At 42.9% G+C, this 19,194-nt stretch overlaps 1 protein-coding gene across 4 annotated transcripts in view; it reads right to left on the minus strand.

The window, feature by feature from the left end:
• STARD9 (StAR related lipid transfer domain containing 9) overlaps nt 1-19,194 on the minus strand; it is a 151,991-nt gene that overhangs the window by 17,140 nt on the left and 115,657 nt on the right. For all 4 annotated transcript variants that reach the window (XR_004274972.1, XM_032297823.1, XM_032297826.1 and 1 more), the window contains 4 exons: nt 15,601-19,194; nt 15,221-15,418; nt 14,590-14,773; nt 14,046-14,183 (listed from right to left, as the gene is read on the minus strand). The exon at nt 15,601-19,194 is cut by the window's right edge and continues 6,561 nt beyond it. Coding sequence is in view for 3 of the 4 variants with exons in the window: in XM_032297823.1 (XP_032153714.1) it covers nt 14,046-14,183; nt 14,590-14,773; nt 15,221-15,418; nt 15,601-19,194 (4,114 nt within the window). In the remaining variant the exon portion in view is untranslated. The remainder of the gene's footprint in view (nt 1-14,045; nt 14,184-14,589; nt 14,774-15,220; nt 15,419-15,600) is intronic.

Consider the following 19,194-nt stretch of genomic DNA (forward strand, 5'->3'; position numbering starts at 1 on the left):
AATGATCCTAAATATAAACGCACCCAATACAGGAGCACCCAGATACATAATGCAAGTTCTTAATGACTTACAAAGAGATTTAGACTCCCACACAATAATAATGGGAGACTTTAACACCCCATTGTCAATATTAGACAGATCAACCAGACAGAAAATTAACAAGGATATCCAGGACTTGAACTCAGACCTGGACCAAGCAAACCTAATAGACATTTACAGAACTCTCCACCCCAAATCCACAGAATATACATTCTTCTCAGCACCACATCACACGTACTCTAAAACTGGCCACATAATTGCAAGTAAATAACTCCTCAGTGAATGCAAAAGAATGGAAATCATAACAAACAGTCTCTCAGACCACAGTGCAATCAAATTAGAACTCAGGATTCAGACCCACACAACTGGCAAACCGATTGCAATAGCACATCAAAATGCTTATCCACCATGATCAAGTAGGCTTCATCCCAGGGATGCAAGGCTGGTTCAACATATGCTAGTCTATAAACGTAATTCACCACATAAACAGAACCAAAGACAAAAACCACATGATTATCTCAATTGATGCAGAGAAGGCCTTTGACAAAATTCAACAGCGCTTTATGCTAAAAACCCTCAATAAACTAGGTATTGATGGAACGTATCTCAAAATAATAAAAGCTATTTACGAAAAACCAACAGCCAATATCCTACTGAATGGGCAAAAACTGGAAGCATTCCTTTTGAAATCTGGGACTAGACAAGGATGCCCTCTCTCACCACTCCTATTCAATATAGAATTGGAAGTTCTAGCTGGAGCAATCAGGCAAGAAAAAGAAATAAAGGGTATTCAAATAGGAAAGGAGGAAGTCAAATTGTCTCTATTTGCAGACGACATGACTGTATATCTAGAAGACCCCATCGTCTCAGCCCAAAATCTCCTGAAACTGATAAGCAACTTCAGCAAAGTCTCACGATACAAAATCAATGTGCAAAAATCACAAGCATTCCTATACACCAATAACAGATTTAAAGGGAGCCAAATCAAGAAAGAACTGCCATTCACAATTGCTACAAAGAGAGTAAAATACCTAGGAATACAACTAACAAGGAACATAAAGGACCTCTTCAAGAGCTATGAACCACTGCTCAATGAAATAAGAGAGGACACAAACAGATGGAGAAACATTCCACATTCATGGTTAGGAAGAATCAATATCGTGAAAATGGCCATACCGCCCAAAGTAATTTACAGATTCAATGCTATCCCTATCAAGCTACCAATGACCTTCTTCACAGAACTGGAAAAAAACACCTTAAACTTCATATGGAACCAAAAGAGAGCTCACATAGCCAAGTGAATTCTAAGCAAAAAGAACAAAGTGGGAGGCATCACACTACCGGACTTCAAACTATACTACAAGGCTACAGTAATCAAAACAGCATGGTACTGGTACCAAAACAGAGATATAGACCAATGGAACAGAACAGAGGCCTCAGAGGCAACACAACACATCTACAAACATCTGATCTTTGACAAATCTTACAAAAACAAGCAATGGGGAAAGGAGTCCCTGTTTAATAAATGGTGTTGGGAAAACCAGCTAGCCATGTGCAGAAAGCAGAAACTGGACCCCTTCCTGACACCTTACACTAAAATTAACTCCAGATGGAGTAAAGACTTAAACATAAGATGTAACACCATAAAAACCATAGAAGAAAGTCTAGGCAAAGCCATTCAGGACATAGGAGTAGGCAAGGACTTCATGACCAAAACACCGAAAGCATTGGCAACAAAAGCCAAAATAGACAAATGGGACCTAATCAAACTCCACAGCTTCTGCACAGCGAAAGAAACAGTCATTAGAGTGAATGGGCAACCAACAGAATGGGAAAAAATTTTTGCAGTCTACCCATCTGACAAAGGGCTGATATCCAGAATCTACAAAGAACTAAAACAGATTTACAAGAAAAAAACAAACAAGCCCATTCAAAAGCGGGCAAAGGATATGAACAGACACTTTTCAAAAGAAATCATACATGAGGCCAACAAACATGAAAAAATGCTCATCATCCCTGGTCGATGATAGACTGGACAGGGAAAATGAGGCACATATACACCATGGAATATTATGCAGCCATCAAAAATGATGAGTTCAATGTCCTTTGTAGGGACACGGATCAACTTAGAAACCATCATTCTCAGCAAACCGACACAAGAAAAGAAAATCAAACACCACGTGTTCTCACTCATAGGTGGGTGTTGAACAATGAGCACACATGGACACAGGGAGGGGAGCATCAAACACTGGAGTCTGCTGGGGGGAACTAGGAGAGGGACAGCGGGGGCTGTGGAGTTTGCGAGAGATAGCATGGGGAGAAATGCCAGATACAAGTGATGGAGAGGAAGGCAGCAAATCACACTGCCATGTGTATACCTATGCAACAATCTTGCATGTTCTTTACATGTACCCCAAAACCTAAAATGCGATTAAAAAAAAAAAGCAAAACAAAACAAAACAAAAACAAAACTCACTGGTAAAAGTACATATATAGACAAATTTAGAATACTCTCATATTATAACCAGGGTACATAAAGCATTCACATGTTTATTATGAAGAATAAAAGATGAAACTATTAAAAATATTAACAACAACAATTTGTTAAGAAATAGCAACATATGGCCGGGCGCAGTGGCTCATGCCTGTAAACCCAACACTTTGGGAGGCTGAGGCAGGAGAATCACGAAATCAGGAGATCAAGACCATCCTGGCTAACACAGTGAAACCCCGTCTCTACTAAAAATACAAAAAATTAGCAGGGCAGGGTAGTACGTGCTGGTAGTCCCAACTACTTGGGAGGCTGAGGCAGGAGAATCACTTGAATCCAGGAGGCAGAGGTTGCAGTGAGCTGAGATGGTGACACTTCACTCCAGTCTGGGCGACAGAGCAAGACTCTGTCTCAAAAAAAGAGCTAGGCAACGTAGGCTGGGTACAGTGGCTCATGCCTGTAATCCCAGCAGTTTGAGAGGTTGAAAGAGTGAATCACTTGAGGTCAGGAGTTCAAGACCAGCCTGACCAACATGGCAAAACTCTGTATCTACTAAAAATAAAAAAACTAGCCAGTTGTGGTGGTAGGCCCCGTAATCCCAGCTACTCAGGCTAAGGAAGGTGAATCGCTTGAACCTGGGAAGGGGAGGTGGCAGTGAGATGACATTACACCACTGTACTCCAGCCTGGGTAAGAGAGGGAGATTCTATCTCCCTCCCCCCCCCAAAAAAAAAAAAAGAGAGAGAGAGAGAGGCAACGTAAAGCAATGTAAATTGCGACAACTGAAAGTCAAAATTTGACGGGTGTTGGGAAACTGGAGTTAAAGTACAGACTCCAGTCTTATCTTTTCTCTATTTCTTTCTTTTTCTTTCTTTCTCTTCTCTCCTCTTCTCTCCCTCTTTCTCTTTCTTTCTCGCCTTTTTTGAATTAATTAAAATTGTATATTTGTATATTTTTTAGTTTCTGGTTTTTTTTGTTTGTTTGTTATTTGAGACAGAGTCTCACTCTGTTTCCCAGGCTGGAGTGTAGTAAGCATGATCTTGGCTCACTGCAACCTCTGCTTTCTGTGTTCAAGCAATTCTCTTGCCTCAGCTGGGATTACAGGCATGCACTAGAATGTCCAGCTAATTTTTGTATTTTTAGTACAGGGTTTTGCCATGTTGGCCAGGCTGGTCTCAAACTCTTGACTTCAGATGATCCCCCATGTTATTTAATGGCTGCCTTTGCCTTTTTTTTTTTTTTTTTGGGTGACGTGGGGGTAAACAGAGTCTCACTCTGTTGCCCAGCCTGGATTGCAGTGGCAGGATCTTGGCTCACTGCAACCCTCGCCTCTCAGGTTCAAGTGATTTTCGCCTCAGGCACGTAAGTAGCTGAAACTACAGATGCGTGCCACCATGCTCGGCTAAATTTTTAAAGTATTTTTAGTAGAGACAGGGTGTCGCCATGTTGGCCAGACTGGTCTTGAACTCTGTTTCCAAGGCTGGAGTGCAGTGGCACAATCTTGGCTCACTGCAACCTCTGCCTCCTGGGTTCAACTGATCCTCCCACCTCAGTCTCCCAAGCAGTGGGATTACAAGCATGCACCACCATACCTGGCTAATTTTTTGTATTTTTAGTGGAGACAGGGTTTCACCATATTGACCAGGTTGGTGGTGAACTCCTGACTTCAAGTAATCTGCCTGCCTCGGCCTCCTAAAGTGTTGGGATTACAGGCATGAGCCACCATGCCCAGCCAGTTTCTTTTCTTTGAAATGAAAATTAAGTCATCAAGTAAAAATAACTGGTTTTATTTTTTTGTAAACCTCATGACAGCTGCAAATTAAAAACCTAGAGTAGATACACTAAAAAAGCAAGGAACCAAACTTACTATTAAAGCTAATCACTATGAGAGAAAGAAAGGAAAAAAGGACTTAGAAAAAAACAAGAAACAAGTAACAAAATGCCAATAGTTAAGTCCTTACTTACCAATAATCTTGAATGTAAATGAACTAAATTCTCCAATTAGAAGACTTAAGTGGCAGAATCGATTTAAAAAAAAAAAAAAAAATTCAGGCAAGGCATGGTGACTTATGGCTATAATCCCAGGACTCTGGGAGGCTGAAGTGGAAGGATCGCTTGAGCCCAGGAGTTCAAGAAAACATAGTGAGACCTCATCTTTATGAAAAATAAAAAAATTAGCTATGTGTGATGGCACATGCCTATAATCCCAGCTACTTGAGGGGCAAGGTGGGAGGATTGCTTAAGCCTGGGAGGATCAAGCTGCAGTCAGTGATTACTCAAAACAAAACAAATCCCATAAGATTCAACCATGTGCTGCCTACAAGAAACTCATTTCACCTATAAACACATAGACCAAAAGTGAAGGAATGAAAAAAGAAATTCCATGGAAATTGAAACCAAAAAAGAACAAGAGTAGCTATACTTACATCAGATACAACAGACTAAGTCAAAAACAGTCAAAAAACAAAACAAAACCAGAAAAAAAAAAAAGGCAGACACAGTGGCTCAGACCTGTAAACCAATATTTTCTGAGGCTGAGACGGGCAGATCATGTGAGGCCAGGAGTTCAAGACCAGTCTGGCCAACATGGCGACACCCTGTCTCTACTAAAAATACTTTAAAAATTTAGCCGAGCATGGTGGCACGCATCTGTAGTTTCAGCTACTTAGGTGCCTGAGGCGAAAATCACTTGAACCTGAGAGGTGAGGGTTGCAGTGAGCCAAGATCCTGCCACTGCAATCCAGGCTGGGCAACAGAGTGAGACTCTGTTTACCCCCACGTCGCCCAAAAAAAAAAAAAAAAAAGGCAAAGGCAGCCATTAAATAACATGGGGGATCATCTGAAGTCAAGAGTTTGAGACCAGCCTGGCCAACATGGCAAAACCCTGTACTAAAAATACAAAAATTAGCTGGACATTCTAGTGCATGCCTGTAATCCCAGCTGAGGCAAGAGAATCGCTTGAACACAGAAAGCAGAGGTTGCAGTGAGCCAAGATCATGCTTACTACACTCCAGCCTGGGAAACAGAGTGAGACTCTGTCTCAAATAACAAACGAAAAAAAAAAAACAGAAACTAAAAAATATACAAATTAATTAAAATTGTTTTTTTGAAATGATAAACAAAATAGAGAAATCTTTAGCTAGACTAAGGTAAAAAGTGACGATCAAATAAATAAAATCAGAGATGAAAAAACAGACGTTACAACTGATACCACAGCCAGGCATGGTGGTTCATGCCTGTAATCCCAGCACTTTGGGAGTTGGGAGAATTGCTTTGAGGTCAGGCTAATAAATTTAAAAACCTACCAAAAAAATTGATAAATTCCTGGATATATACAACTTGCCAAGATTGAATCATGTAGAAACAGAAAACCTGACAGCCTCAACAAAAAGTAATGAGACTAAAGCAGTATTAAGTCTCCCATCAAAAAGCAGCCCAGGACCTGAAGGCTTCAGTGCTGAAATCTACCAAACATTTTTAAAAAGTAGGATAAATTCTGCTCAAACTATTCCAAAACATTGAAGGTAGGGAACACTTCCTAACTCATTCTACAAGACAAGCATTACCCTGAAATCAAAATCAGACAAGGACACAACAAAAAGTAAAATGACATGCCAATACTCCTGATGAACACAGATTTTAAAAATCCTTGGCTAGGTGCGGTGGCTTATGCCTGCAATCCCAGCACTTTGGGAGGCCAAGGCAGGTGGATCACCTGAGGTCAGGAATATGAGACCAACCTGACCAACATGGTGAAACTCCATCTCTACTAAAAATATAAAATTAGCTGGGTGTGATGGTGCATGCCTGTAATCCCAGCTACTTGGGAGGCTGAGACAGGAAAATCGCTTGAACCGAGGTGTAAGTTGCAGTGAATGGAGATCGCACCATTGCACTCCAGCCTGGGCAACAAGAGTGAAACTCCGTCTAAAAAAAAAAAAAAAAATCTTCAATAAAATACTAACAAACTGAATTCAACCACACATTAAGAAAGATCATGCACCATGATCAAGTGGGATTAATTTCAGAGATACAACGATAGTTCAACATAATGCAAATCAATATAAATCATATTAATAGAATCTAGGACAAAAACCGTACGATCATTTCAATAGATGCTGAAAAATCACTCAATAAAATTCAACATCCCTTCACGATAAAACTCTTAACAAACTGGGTATGGAAAGAACACATCTCAATACAATGAAGTCCGTGTATGACCAATCCACAGCTAACATTATGCCAAACATGGTAAGTTAAAAGCTTTTTCTTGAAAATCTGGAACAAGACAAGGATGCCCACTTCCACCACTTTTATTCAAGGCAGAACTACTAGAAGTTTAACTAGAGCAATTGGGAAAGAAAAGGAAGAAAGAGCATCCAAATTGGAAAGGAAGTAGTCAAATTAGTCTTGTTGACAGGATGACATGATCGTGTATGTGTGTTTGTGTGTAAGAAACCTTAAAGACTCCATTACAAAACTTATAATTAATAAATGAATTTAGTGAAGTTGTAGGATACAAAATGATGGCAACCCTAATGAGTGAGTGAGGCAGGTGCCCCAATTGAGGCTTACTGAGCCAGAACAAGGGCATGCCCAAGAAAAACATGCATCACAGACACATCTGTGGCTGTTTTTCCCAAAGAGGTCCTCAGGAGGTTTCATATATTTTCCTTAAAAAGGGAGATGGGGCAGTAAGATGAATAGTTACATACCTGTGAGATTTCAGTTAGTGCCCAGTAATCTACAATTTACATAGGGTAAACATCTGAAGAGAAAGGGAGCAGAGGAAGATGACATCTTTGGGCAGGGAAGGGCAAGGCAAGGTAGGAGTGTGTTAAGAAAAGTTAATCTCGTCTTTGTTCTATAGCTGGGAAAATAAGCTAGTAAATGACATTTTCATTGTGGAGTCTGTTGAAAGGGCTGGTTTCCCTTTAGCCCTTGGGGAAGAAAGCCTAATATCTGTTAGCAAGGAAGGAGATATAATGAGGAGTGTCTAACCTCCCATCAGGTCATGGTCATGCACTTAGCTTTTAAGGTTTCTCTAAGGTCCGCTTGGCTGAGAGGAGGTCTGTTCAGTCAGTTGGAGGCTTAGAATTTTACTTTTATTTCTCAATCAACATACAAAAATCAGTAGTGTATCTATATACCAAAAGTAAACTATCTGAAAAGGAAAGCAGAAACACAATCCCATTTGTAAGAGCTACAAAAAAATTAAGTACCCTAGGAATAAACTTAACAAAGGCGGTGAAAGATGTCTACAATGAATGCTATAAAACACTGATAAAAGAAATTAAAGGGGACATGAATAAATGTAAAGATATCCCATGTTCATGGGTTGGAAGAATATTGTTAAAATGTTCACATTTTAACAATGTTCTATTGCAATATTCTAATGCAATCTCTATCAAAATACTAATAACATTCTTCATTTAAAAAAATCCTCAAATTCATATGGACCCACAAAAGACCTCAAACAGCCAAAGAAATTTTGAGCAAAACAAAGCTGGAGGCATCAGAGTACTTAACTTCAAAAAATACTACCAAGCTATAGTAATCAAAACAGCATGGTGCTGGCTGAAAAGCTGACCCAGAGACCAAAGGAACAATACAGAGAACACAGAAATCAATCCACATATTTATAGCCAAGTGATTTTTGACAAAGACACTAAGAACACACAATGGAGAAAGGACAGTCTCTGCAATAAATGATGCCGAGAAAACTGGATATCCACATACAGAAGCATGAAACTAGACACCTATCTCTTACCACATACAAAAAGGATCAAAAACTTCAATCTTAGACCAGAAAATATGAAACTACAAGAAGAAAACATAGAAACACTTTATGACATTGGATTGAGCAAGGAATTTTTGGATAAGACCTCAAGAGCACAGGCAACAAAACCAAAAATAGACAAATGAGGTTACATCAAACTAAAAAGATTCTATACAGCTAAGGAAAAGAGTGAAGAGACACCCCACAGAATGGGAGAATGTATCTGTGAACTATGCATTTGACAAAGGGTTAATATCCAGAATATATAAGGAATTCAAATAACAGCAAAAAATCCCAAATAATCCAACTTTAAAATGGGCAAAAACTTGAATCAATATTTCTCAAAAAAAGACATTCAAATGGCCAACAGGTGTACGAAAAAAGTGCTCAACATCTAGTCTTTAGGGAAATGCAAATTAAAACTACAATGAAATATCACTTCACTCCATCTAAATGGCTATAATAAATCTACTCGTCTGACACAGGGCTAATATCCAGAATCTACAAAAAACTAAAGCAGATTTACAAGAAAAAAAAAAAAAACCATTCAAAAGTGGGTGAAGGATACAAACAGACACTTTTCAAAATAAGACATTTATGAGGCTGACAAACATGAAAAAATGCTCAACATCACTGGTCATTAGACAAATGCAAACCAAAACCACATTGAGATACCATCTCATGCCAGTTAGAATGGCAATCATTAAAAAATCTGGAGACAACAGATGCTGGAGAGGATGTAGAGAAACAGGAACATTTTTACATTGTTGGTGGGAGGGTAAATTAGTTCGACCATTGTGGAAGAGAGTGTGGTGATTCCTCAAGAATCTTGAAATAGAAGTTCTATTTGACCCAGCAAATCCCATTACTGAGTACAAACCCAAAGGATTATAAATCATTCTATTATAAAGACACTTGCACACTTATGTTCAATGCAGCACTGTTTACAACAGCAAAGACCTGGAACCAACCCAAATGCCCATCAATGATAGATGGGACAAAGAAAATGTGGCACATATACACCATGGAATACTAGGTAGCCATAAAAATCATTGAGTTTGTGTCCTTTGTAGGGACATGGATAAATCTGGAAGCCATCACTCTCAGCAAACTGACACAACAGAAAACCAAACACCGCATGTTCTCACTCATAGGCGGGTATTGAACAATGAGAACACATGGGCACAGGAGGGGAACATCACACACTGAGGTCTGTTGGGGGGTCGGGGGCTACAGGAGGGACAGCAGGGGCGGGGAGGCTGGGGAGGGATAACACTGGGAAAAATGCCCATGTAGGTGACGGGGGGATGGAGACAGCAAACCACCACGGCATGTGTGTACCTATGCAACAATCCTGCAAGATCTGCACATGTACCCGAGAACTTCAAGTACAATTAAAAAAAAATTAACACTAAAAAAATAAATAAACAAAAAACAACAAATGCTGTTAAGGATGTGGAGAAAGGGGAACTCTTATACACTGTTGGTAGGAATGTAAATCAATACAGCCATTATGGCAAACAGTATGACGGTTTCTCAAAAAACTAAAGCAGAACTACCATATGATCCAACAATTCCACCACTGGGTATATAGCTAGTGAAAATGAAATCAGTATATCAAACAGATATCTACACTCTCATATTTATTGCAGCAACTCACAATAACCAAGAGATGAAATCAACCTAAACGCTTACGAATGAATGGGAAAAGAAATCTGTTAATGTTTGCTGTGTATATATACACCTTTGAATACTATTCAGCCATAAAACAGGATAAAATTCTGTCATTTGTAGCAACATGGATGAATCCAGGGACATTATGCCAAGTGAAAGACACCAGGCACAGACAGACAACCACCACATGACCTTACTCGTATGCAGAATCTAAAAAAGTTGATCTCTCATGCCTGTAATCCCAGTGCTTTGAGAGGCTGAGATGGATAGATCACCTGAGGTCAGGAGTTCAAGACCAGCCTAGCCAACATGATGAAACTCCATCTTTCCTAAAAATACAAAAATTAGCTGGGTGTGGTGGTAGGGGCTTGTAATTCCAGCTACTCAGGAGGCTGAGGCATGAGAATCGCTTGAACCTGGGAGGTGGAGGTTGCAGTGAGCCCAGATCACGCCACTGCACTACAGCTTGGGCAACAGATTGAGACTCTGCCTCAAAAATAAGTAAATAAATAATAAAAATTAAAAAGTTGATTTGATAGAAGGAGAGAGTAGAATAGTGGTTACCAGATGCTGGGGAGGGGATCAGGGAGAGGGGGATGGAGAGTGGTTGGTCAACAGGTACAAAGTTAGAAAGGAAGAATAAATCCTGGTTTTCTATTACACAATCGGGTGATTATAGCTAATAATAATGTAATGTATATATCAAGATGGTTAGAAGATAGGATTTTATGTTATCACCACAAAGAAATGATAAATGTTTACAGTGATGGATATGCTAATTGCCTGATTTGATTATGCAATGTATACGTGTATTGAAACATTACACTGTACCTCACAAATATTTATAATATTATGTGTCAATTATAATAAAATAAGACAATTTTTAAATCAACAAGAAACAATACTCTGGTAAAGCTCAGAAAGAGAAGAGCAATGAGGGTAGTGGTGGACTAACACTACCACAGGGTAGAATCTATTCTAAGCCTTGGTATAAGGAAAGGGGATACCTTAAACTGATTACACAAAGATAAACTGTCTAACAAGCATTAAGGGGATAATGGGGTAGCCATCTGGAAAGAATGCAATCGGATCCATACCTCATATGAAAATGACTCCAAAAGGAACAAAGATTTAAATATGAAAATAAATGACAGAAGTTCCAGAAGAAGCCATGGAGAAAATTCTTCATAATTTTGAACTGAAGAATCTGTTTCTAATTAGTATTTATAACCTAGATACCAAACAAGGAAAACTGACAAATATATCTGTCTGCATGGCCCCAAACAAAACAAGCAAAGTCAAAAGAGAATAAAGCACTGGGAAAAAATACGTATAGTTCTTATCAGCCAGAGGACTATTCTTGACAAAATATAAAGAACTCTTGAATTGGTAAGAGAAAAGGAGAAATGAACAAAGGATATGAGCAGATGGCTCATGAAAAAGGAAATAAAAATATTTAAGCATATGAGAAAAATTAGATATAATTTTTCAGCAAAAAACCCAAACATTTGATAACATGCTGGTGAGAGTATGGAAAAAGGTAAACTCTCAGCTATTACCGGTGGGCGTATAAATTAGCTCATCTGTGAGAGAAAATAGTATCTGTCAACATTTTAAATGTATAAACTCATTGTAAAAGTGTCCTTCTGGGAATTTATCCCACAGATATATTTACCTATGTATAAAATGATAGATGCATAAAGTTATTCACTGCAGTATTGCTGATAACAGCAAAAGTCTGAAAACAACTCAAGTTAGAATACTGGTTAAATAAATTACAGTGCAACTCTACAATGGAACGCTATGCAGCAATGAAAAAAATGAGAAAGTTCTCTGCATATTCAAATAGAAATAATTCCAAATTATACTGAGTGAAAAAAAAATAAGGTATAGGACAGTGGAATAATATGCTTTATTTTGTATGCATGGAGACCCCTAGGAGGATACCGTCCACGAAACAACACTGCTTTCCTTGAGTGGGATGAGGGAGAAGAACTAGGTAGACTGAGGGCAGGGATGGGTATTTCCCTGTATCCCTTTTACAGGCTGAGTACCTCTTATCCAAAATTCTTGGGACCAGAAGTGTTTTAGATTTTGAATTCTTTTGGATTTTGGAATATTTTCATATGCATAAGAAGACATGTGGGGATAGGATCCATGTCAAAACATATAATTTAAGTTACAAATATACCTTATACACACAGCCTGATGGTAATTTAATATAATGTTTTAAATAATTTTGTGCATGAAGCCAAGTTTTGACTGTTTCAACTCAACCTGTTACATGAAGTCAAGTGCAGAATTTTCCACTTGTGGTGTCACGGTGCTCAAAAAGTTTTAGATTTTGGAGTATTCTGAATTTCTGATATTTGGATTAGGGATGCTCAACCTTTATGTGTATATATTTGTGCCCTTTCTGCTATATGAATATATTGTCTATATAAAACATCAAATTTAAAAACATGCAATAAAAGAGAAAAAAAGAAACACTATTCAGCTGTTAAAAAGAAGGCCAGGCATGGTGATTCACACATGTAATCCCAGCATTTTAGGAGGCCTAGGTGGGCAGAGAGCTTGAGCCCAGAAGTTTGAAACCAATCTGGGTAACATGGCAAAAACCTGCCTCTTTAAAAAAAATTTTTTTTTTAATTTTTATGTTTTTTTCTGAACCTACTGCGATATTTAGAAGGAAAAAAACCTGCCTCTTAAAATAAAAACAACAAAAAAGAAGTCAGCACTAGATTTACTGATGCAATGATATCCAAGAGATGTTTTTAAGAGAAAAAGCAAAGTGAGAAAGTGAGTACAGTATACTTCCATTCATGCACTTTACAAAAAGATGTATATACATCATCCCTGGAAATATATACCAAACTGAGATAAATAGCTGCTTCTGGGGAAGGCAAATAGGAGACTCAAACATGCACCTGACATTGGATGTTCTTTGCTACTTTTTAAACATTATTTTATTAGATAAAGTTTTATTTGTAAAATGAATTTCAAATGTTTATCCCCAGCCAGATCTCACCTATGAGCTCTGTATTTCCAACTGCTCCACCTGGATTTCTCACAGGCACCTTCAGCTCAGTAAGTAAAAATCTAAACTCATCATCTTTCACACAAAACCTAGTTCTCCCTCCAGTGTTCCTTGTCATTGTTCACATCACCACCCTTCAGCTGCTCAAGTCAAAAGTGTGTGCTGATCTCAACTCCCCACTCTTCCTTACTCTAACACCCATGTCACCAAGTCCTGTATATGCTCTCTCTCCACTCCATCCACCTCTGTTCATCTTCACTGGCAGTGCCCTAAACTAAGCAATCATCTCTCTCAACCCTGCCATGGTAATATAGTAAGTCTCCCACATCTGCTCCTGCCTCCTTTTCTTACAATCCAGTCATTCTACTCCCCTCCTTAAAAGGTTTCTATTACTTTGAGCAGCCTTTTCACTTTTGGGAAGTAATACAGTGAGATGGATTAGAAAGGGGCCAGAACTCTCAAATTGTCCACACAATTTTCTAGTCCCTTCTCATGTCATTTTCCCAACTCACTCTTTACATTCCAACTACACTAACCTTCATTTAGTTCCTCAAACTCTTCATCTCCAAGAATGACTTGCTAGGCCCACATCTCACCTCATAGCAGTAGCACTAAGCTTTTACTGCATTAACTACCTCTTATCCGTTTAGTCTGTTTAAACACATTCTCTTCAGAGCATCTCCATGACCTTTCAGACGACATCAGACCCCTGGTTTTATGCTGATTTAGCAACCCTCCTTCAAACAATTTACTGCAACAATAACGCAATAATAAATCAGTTTTTAATATTTATCCCTCAGTCTAAGGACAACCACGGTTTTGCTTACCGCTGTATCCTAAAACAATGCATTTGTTGAATGAACAAATAAACAGAAGGAGTGGGAGGCAAAACTAAAGGGAAAACCAAAGGCCTGCACATGAGAAGGGCTCATGCCAGCAGTGGCTTCCAGGAAGCACAGCGTCCTGCCCAAACTCTTGCCTCAGCAGTCCGGGCCCCTGGCTCGTTCCCAACAACTGCCTACTCACCACACTCTCTGGGGACTGGAGCTGGCCTGACAAGGCTGGGCTGCTATTATAGCCAGACGTCATGCCAGACGAGAGGCTTCCACTAGAGCTGGTACACAGGGAACTGGAGTTGGCCAAGGTATGCAGTTTTTCCTCTTCCTAGGAAGGACACATCACCATCAACCAGCTTCTGATGCACCCTCACTGGCTGTGCCCTCTCCTGCCCACCCCTTCCCTGCTCACCTCTACTATTTTGTCACCCACCTCCCAGGGCCCCCCTGACTTAGCCTCACATGCCTCGGCTTCCTTAAAGCCACTGCTGCTCTTATTTCCCCACACCCCGCACTTCACACCAAAGGCTCTTCCTCCCAGGCTTTGGCCTGGGGACAGGAGCTGGTCTCATTATGTAAAAAGAGAGTTAGCCCAGCTTTGAGTTGACATCAAGGGTCCCACAGCCTCCTCCAAATGTTATGTATGTCCTAAGACTCAGAGGTAGCCACAGTGAAAGTGGACACGTCTGAGGTCCAGGCTTATCCTAAAATCAGAGGCTCGCCCCACTCCAAACCCTCAATAGCTGGGAAATGATCTGCTGGCGGATTCTCAGCTTCTCTTGTTTAGTTCGCTCCCGCAGTCGGTCTTGAGCACGGGCAATCTCCAACTTGGTCTCCTCACGGGCCTGCTGGTAGTCTCGCAGCATCAGCTCTATGTCAAAGGCTGGGTGAGCAGACCTTGACACTGACTCTGGGCTCCTGAGGAAGATCACAGGGTGGAAAGATACACTCTAACATGGTGGGTGGGTGACAGCCCTGGTCTGCCCACCCGAGGCTAGTTTGGATGATACCACCTTCTTAAAAGGCCCATCCTCCATTTGCCCACAGGGTTTTAAAGTTTGATTTTTTATCCTCAGGAGAGGTTGCTGGACAGAGAGAACCAAGCCATTTTGAGACCCAGATCTGCAAACCTGCACAGCCTGTCAGAAACCTTCTGTCCATCCTTTCCTGTGCCTTATGTCTGCCCACCCCTCCCTCACTCCATTTTCTCCTATGTCCTCTTTCCATTTACCCTGCCTCTCACAGCCACCTCCACTTGTCCACAGGTATAGAGAACCCTCCAGGATACTAAAACTTCAGCTCCTGCTCCCACACTCCCCTCTCCCAACAGACCCTGGTTCCATCAGGGCTCTGGGTCCACCCTACCTGGTGGTCTCCACAACATCCTTCCTCAGTTGCTGCAAGTATTCTCGGCGTCTGCTGGGCAAGTCAAGATCCCGGATGAGGCGATCTTTGTTGGGCAGGAGGCTCAGTTGTCTCTGGGGGCTAAGGCTTCGAGTCTGGCTGAAGTTCCGAAGCCCCTTAGCCTGCTCTCTCCTGAGGGTCTCAATGGCTTCTTTTTGCCTGAGGCAAAATATGATTCACTGAAGCTGACCCTGAATGCCCTTTGCTTTAAGATCTATCTATGACCCCTGGAAGATCCCAGAAATGTACAAAGGCAGAGGGAACAGCAAGCTATTAGCTTTTTTGGGCTCTTTCTTCTCAGCCTACCCTTTCTCCTCCCGACCCCAGGCTGGGGCCCTTACCGCACATAGAGATCCTTCCAGGTGGATATCACAGGTTCATCAGTAGCAAGCATCTCCCCTGTTCCACTCTGCAGTACCTGGAGCAGCGCATCTGTCTCCCCAAAGCCGTGGTGCAGTTTTGCTTCTGTGAGTTCCACGCTGAGTGAGATGTTCTGGGCCCCAACTTGCAGGGGGATCTGCTCCCTTTGGGACCACTCAGGATCCTGGCTGTGGTCATTAGGAGGTTGTGGGGGGCTCTGTTCCTGCTTTTCAGAGCTGAGATCACAGCTGGCCCCCAGCTCTTCAGTCAAGTCCAACCTCCCAGGAGAGCCCTTCTGAACCCCATACCAGTTACTAAATTTGTTATGCACTGGGAGGTCCCTCAGACTGTGATGCTGTGGCTCAGGGGCCATGCACATCTGGCAATTGTGGCACAGCAGCCCCTCAGGTTGGCAGGCCTGAGGCAGACCCAAAGCAGAATCTTGGAGCCCTGCAGTAAACTCAGAGACAGGGCAGGGACTGAGGTGCTGGAGGCCTCTCCATGAAGAGGAAAGGTCCAGAGTGCACTGCAGTTCCACTGGCGATGTTGAACCCTCACCTCCGTTTTCTGTCATGCTCCGCCACTGACTTGGCTCCCTACCGATCAGTGGGCCATGCTCTGGGGAAGCTACCTCCTCAGGCACAAAGCTATCGGCCAGCATCTGGCTCCTCTGCCTCAGTGGTGGTGGCAGCAGTCTGCTTTGGACCCCGATAGTGGTCCTGGGCTGAAGCTGCTGAGGGGGCTGCCCTAAGAAATTAACTTGGAATTTTGGACTCTGTTGTGGGCTGTGCTGGGAGCCCAACTCAAGGAAGGTCCTCCTGTCATTCCTTTGTAATGAACTTCTACCTCTCTGGGAGCCACCTGACTCATTAGTGGGTTGGGAATAATTATCCATTGGAGTCCTTGGGGCACCAACAGGGTCTGGGTTGGAGTCAAGCTTCTGGTGGTCTTCAACAGGGTGAACTGAGGGGGCTGAAAGGGTCAAAAAGCCTGGGGGAAGACCCGGGTCTTGGGTGCTGGCACTAAGAGTGAGGATTGGGGAGGAGGCCCTGTCCACCAACAAAGCACTTGGGGGGCCCAACTTCTTCTGGACCCTAGAGTGCCCAGGGTATTTGGAAGTACTGGGAAAGAGCCCTGGGGAGTAAGAGGGGCTGGGACTGGGACTGCTGACAGCTATGCAAGGAGATTCCTCTGGCTGGGAGCTGTGAGGCAGGAAAGCATCAGAAACGGAGGGGCTCACAGAAGGAAGATGCTGTCCAAGGGAGGCTTTCTGAAACCTCAAGTGGGATGAGGGTATCGGAGGGCTCTGGGGCTTGCAGGGAGTGCTTTCTTCCTGACGGTATGGGGGCTGTGCCATTTTCCATGCTGTTTCCTCTGCCTCTCTCTTCTGAGGTACCCCTGGCACATCTCCCTTTTCTTGAGACATGGTTGAGATATCTGAGCCCAGCTCTGCAAGGATCACATTGACTTCCTGAGGTTTGGCCACTGAAGCCTGGAGGCACAGGGAGGGTGAGGTGAGGTCAGTCTGGCTGACCTCATCCACAGTGGTCTGAGTAGAGCCATCCATCATATGGGCCTTTGGGGCTTTATCTAGGATGTCTCTGTTGGTGTTCTGCTCCCTTCTGGCCACACCTGGCTGGGAGAGACTCCCTAGAAGCTCCGAGGTACTGTGCAGGAGCTGTGAGAGGTGGAGAGACAGATTGTGCATGCTGGCCCATGAGGCCAGATCAGAGGCTGACACCGTGCTGGCTTCAGGCTGAGCAAAGGAGATGTCACTGCTGCTCCAGTGACACCTGCTGCTGAGGGTCTGTGTGCCCTGTTTGAATGTGTTTGTCCTGGTCTGTCCCACAGGGCAGCCTGCCTCTGATGGATACAGCAGCATAATCTCATCCACTGGACCTGCAGCACCCCCTTCAGCCACAGGGGGCTTACTCCTCAGACAGTCTACTTCACTAGAAGGGCTCCTGAACTGGGGTCTTCTGTCATGAACCGAAGTGGGGGCTACTCCTTCAGGGCTAGTCAGGATGTGGGGGTTTCCTAGGGCAGTTGAAGAAGTCCCTGAGAAAATTTCACAGGCCTCATTTGAACCTTGGGCATTCTCAGTGCTGCTGTGGGTGCTTGACAGGTCCTGAGTATTGGCGTAAGTGCTGAGGTGGGAGTGGAAGGGGGAGTTCTGGTCTTCTAGGCCATTGTCCATGCTGGAACACCGGACCACATTTGATGGTGTCAGGCCCTGGGGCTTCTGGTTACAGGAAACATCGACTGCACTGCCAAACACACATGGCTTCCAGCTGATACGCACAGGCTCTTCTGGACGCCGGGACAGGGAATAGGGATTGCTGTCACTGGAGCCAAAGTGCAACTTTCCTTTGTCCATCTGAGAGCACCAATTTTCTGGCCTAACCTGTACACCCAGTTTTTCTGGCTTTCCCTGTTGGGCCTGTTCCAAAGTACCAGACATCCAGCCGGTCATGAAATCAGGAGTTGACATGCATGAGAGAGAGGAAGGCATTGGATAAGGAGGGGTGACAGGCTTCGGGGGCCTGTGATCCGCAGTGTCATCATCCAAGTGAGATGAGCCTTTCTGATTGCAGTCCTCAGCCTGCAGAGGTGTTCTTGACACTGACTTTCCTGAGGAACAGCCCTTGAGATGTGAGTTCCACAATCTGTTAGGCCCCTGTGTATCCTCGTCTGTAGGGGAAGGAGGCTCCACACTCAAGTTCAGCTCCTGAAGAGAACGAGAAGAGCTGACAACTGAGAACTGTGGTGTTGGGGAGGACTTGGAGTGTTTGGGGCCAGAGAAGACTGCAATCACAGGAAGTGAGCACCTGTGGTTGGGGGCTGGCTGCTCCCTGCCAGTACAGAGGTGGCCAGGCCTCTGAGCAACAGGCTGTGGCGTTTCATTTTGCCTCAAAAGCACAGTGGCTGGGTCTTTGAAACCGTCTGATAAAATCTTGGACATAAGGGGCTTGGCCACAGCCACCTCCTTTCTCCCAGCATCTAAAATCTGACAGCCAGCTGAGCCACCTTTATCAGAAGGAGGGGGATTCACACCCTGGGCGAAGCCTTCACCACCACCTGAAGCCTGGTCTCTCTGCTGCTCTTCTTTCTCCCAGGGACTGTTATCCTGGGGGCTGCAGGTATGTTTTAACTTTACTACAAACTTGGTTTGGAAATCCATGCAATTGTTATCCCTTGACTCAGTGGGAAATTGTGGCTTTTCTAAAAGACATCTAGTGGTATTTTCTAAACATCCATGCTGTGGCTCTGCCACCAACTCACTCTCAGAAGACCCTTCACTTAAATCCAGGGTGTGTGGTCCCTGAGTTGCTGCAGGTGGTTCTGGATTGGTTTGAGGCACCTGTGCATTCTGGCCATCTAGAGAGCTGTCCCTAAACTGCCTCAGTGGCTCAGAGTGCATGCCAGCAGTGAAAGAGGCAGTCTCCATTTCTGTGCTTGCTTGCTTTTCAGCAACATTTTTCTCAGGAACCCCTATTAGCCCTAAGCTTCCATCAGTAGCTGAGTGGCTGAAGGAACGTATCCTCACATCAGGGGCAGAAGGGGAGCTGCAGCCT

This window comes from Sapajus apella, unplaced genomic scaffold, assembly GCF_009761245.1.
Source record: "Sapajus apella isolate SASKATOON/1434 unplaced genomic scaffold, GSC_monkey_1.0 scaffold37, whole genome shotgun sequence".
NCBI classification, from domain to species: domain Eukaryota; kingdom Metazoa; phylum Chordata; class Mammalia; order Primates; family Cebidae; genus Sapajus; species Sapajus apella.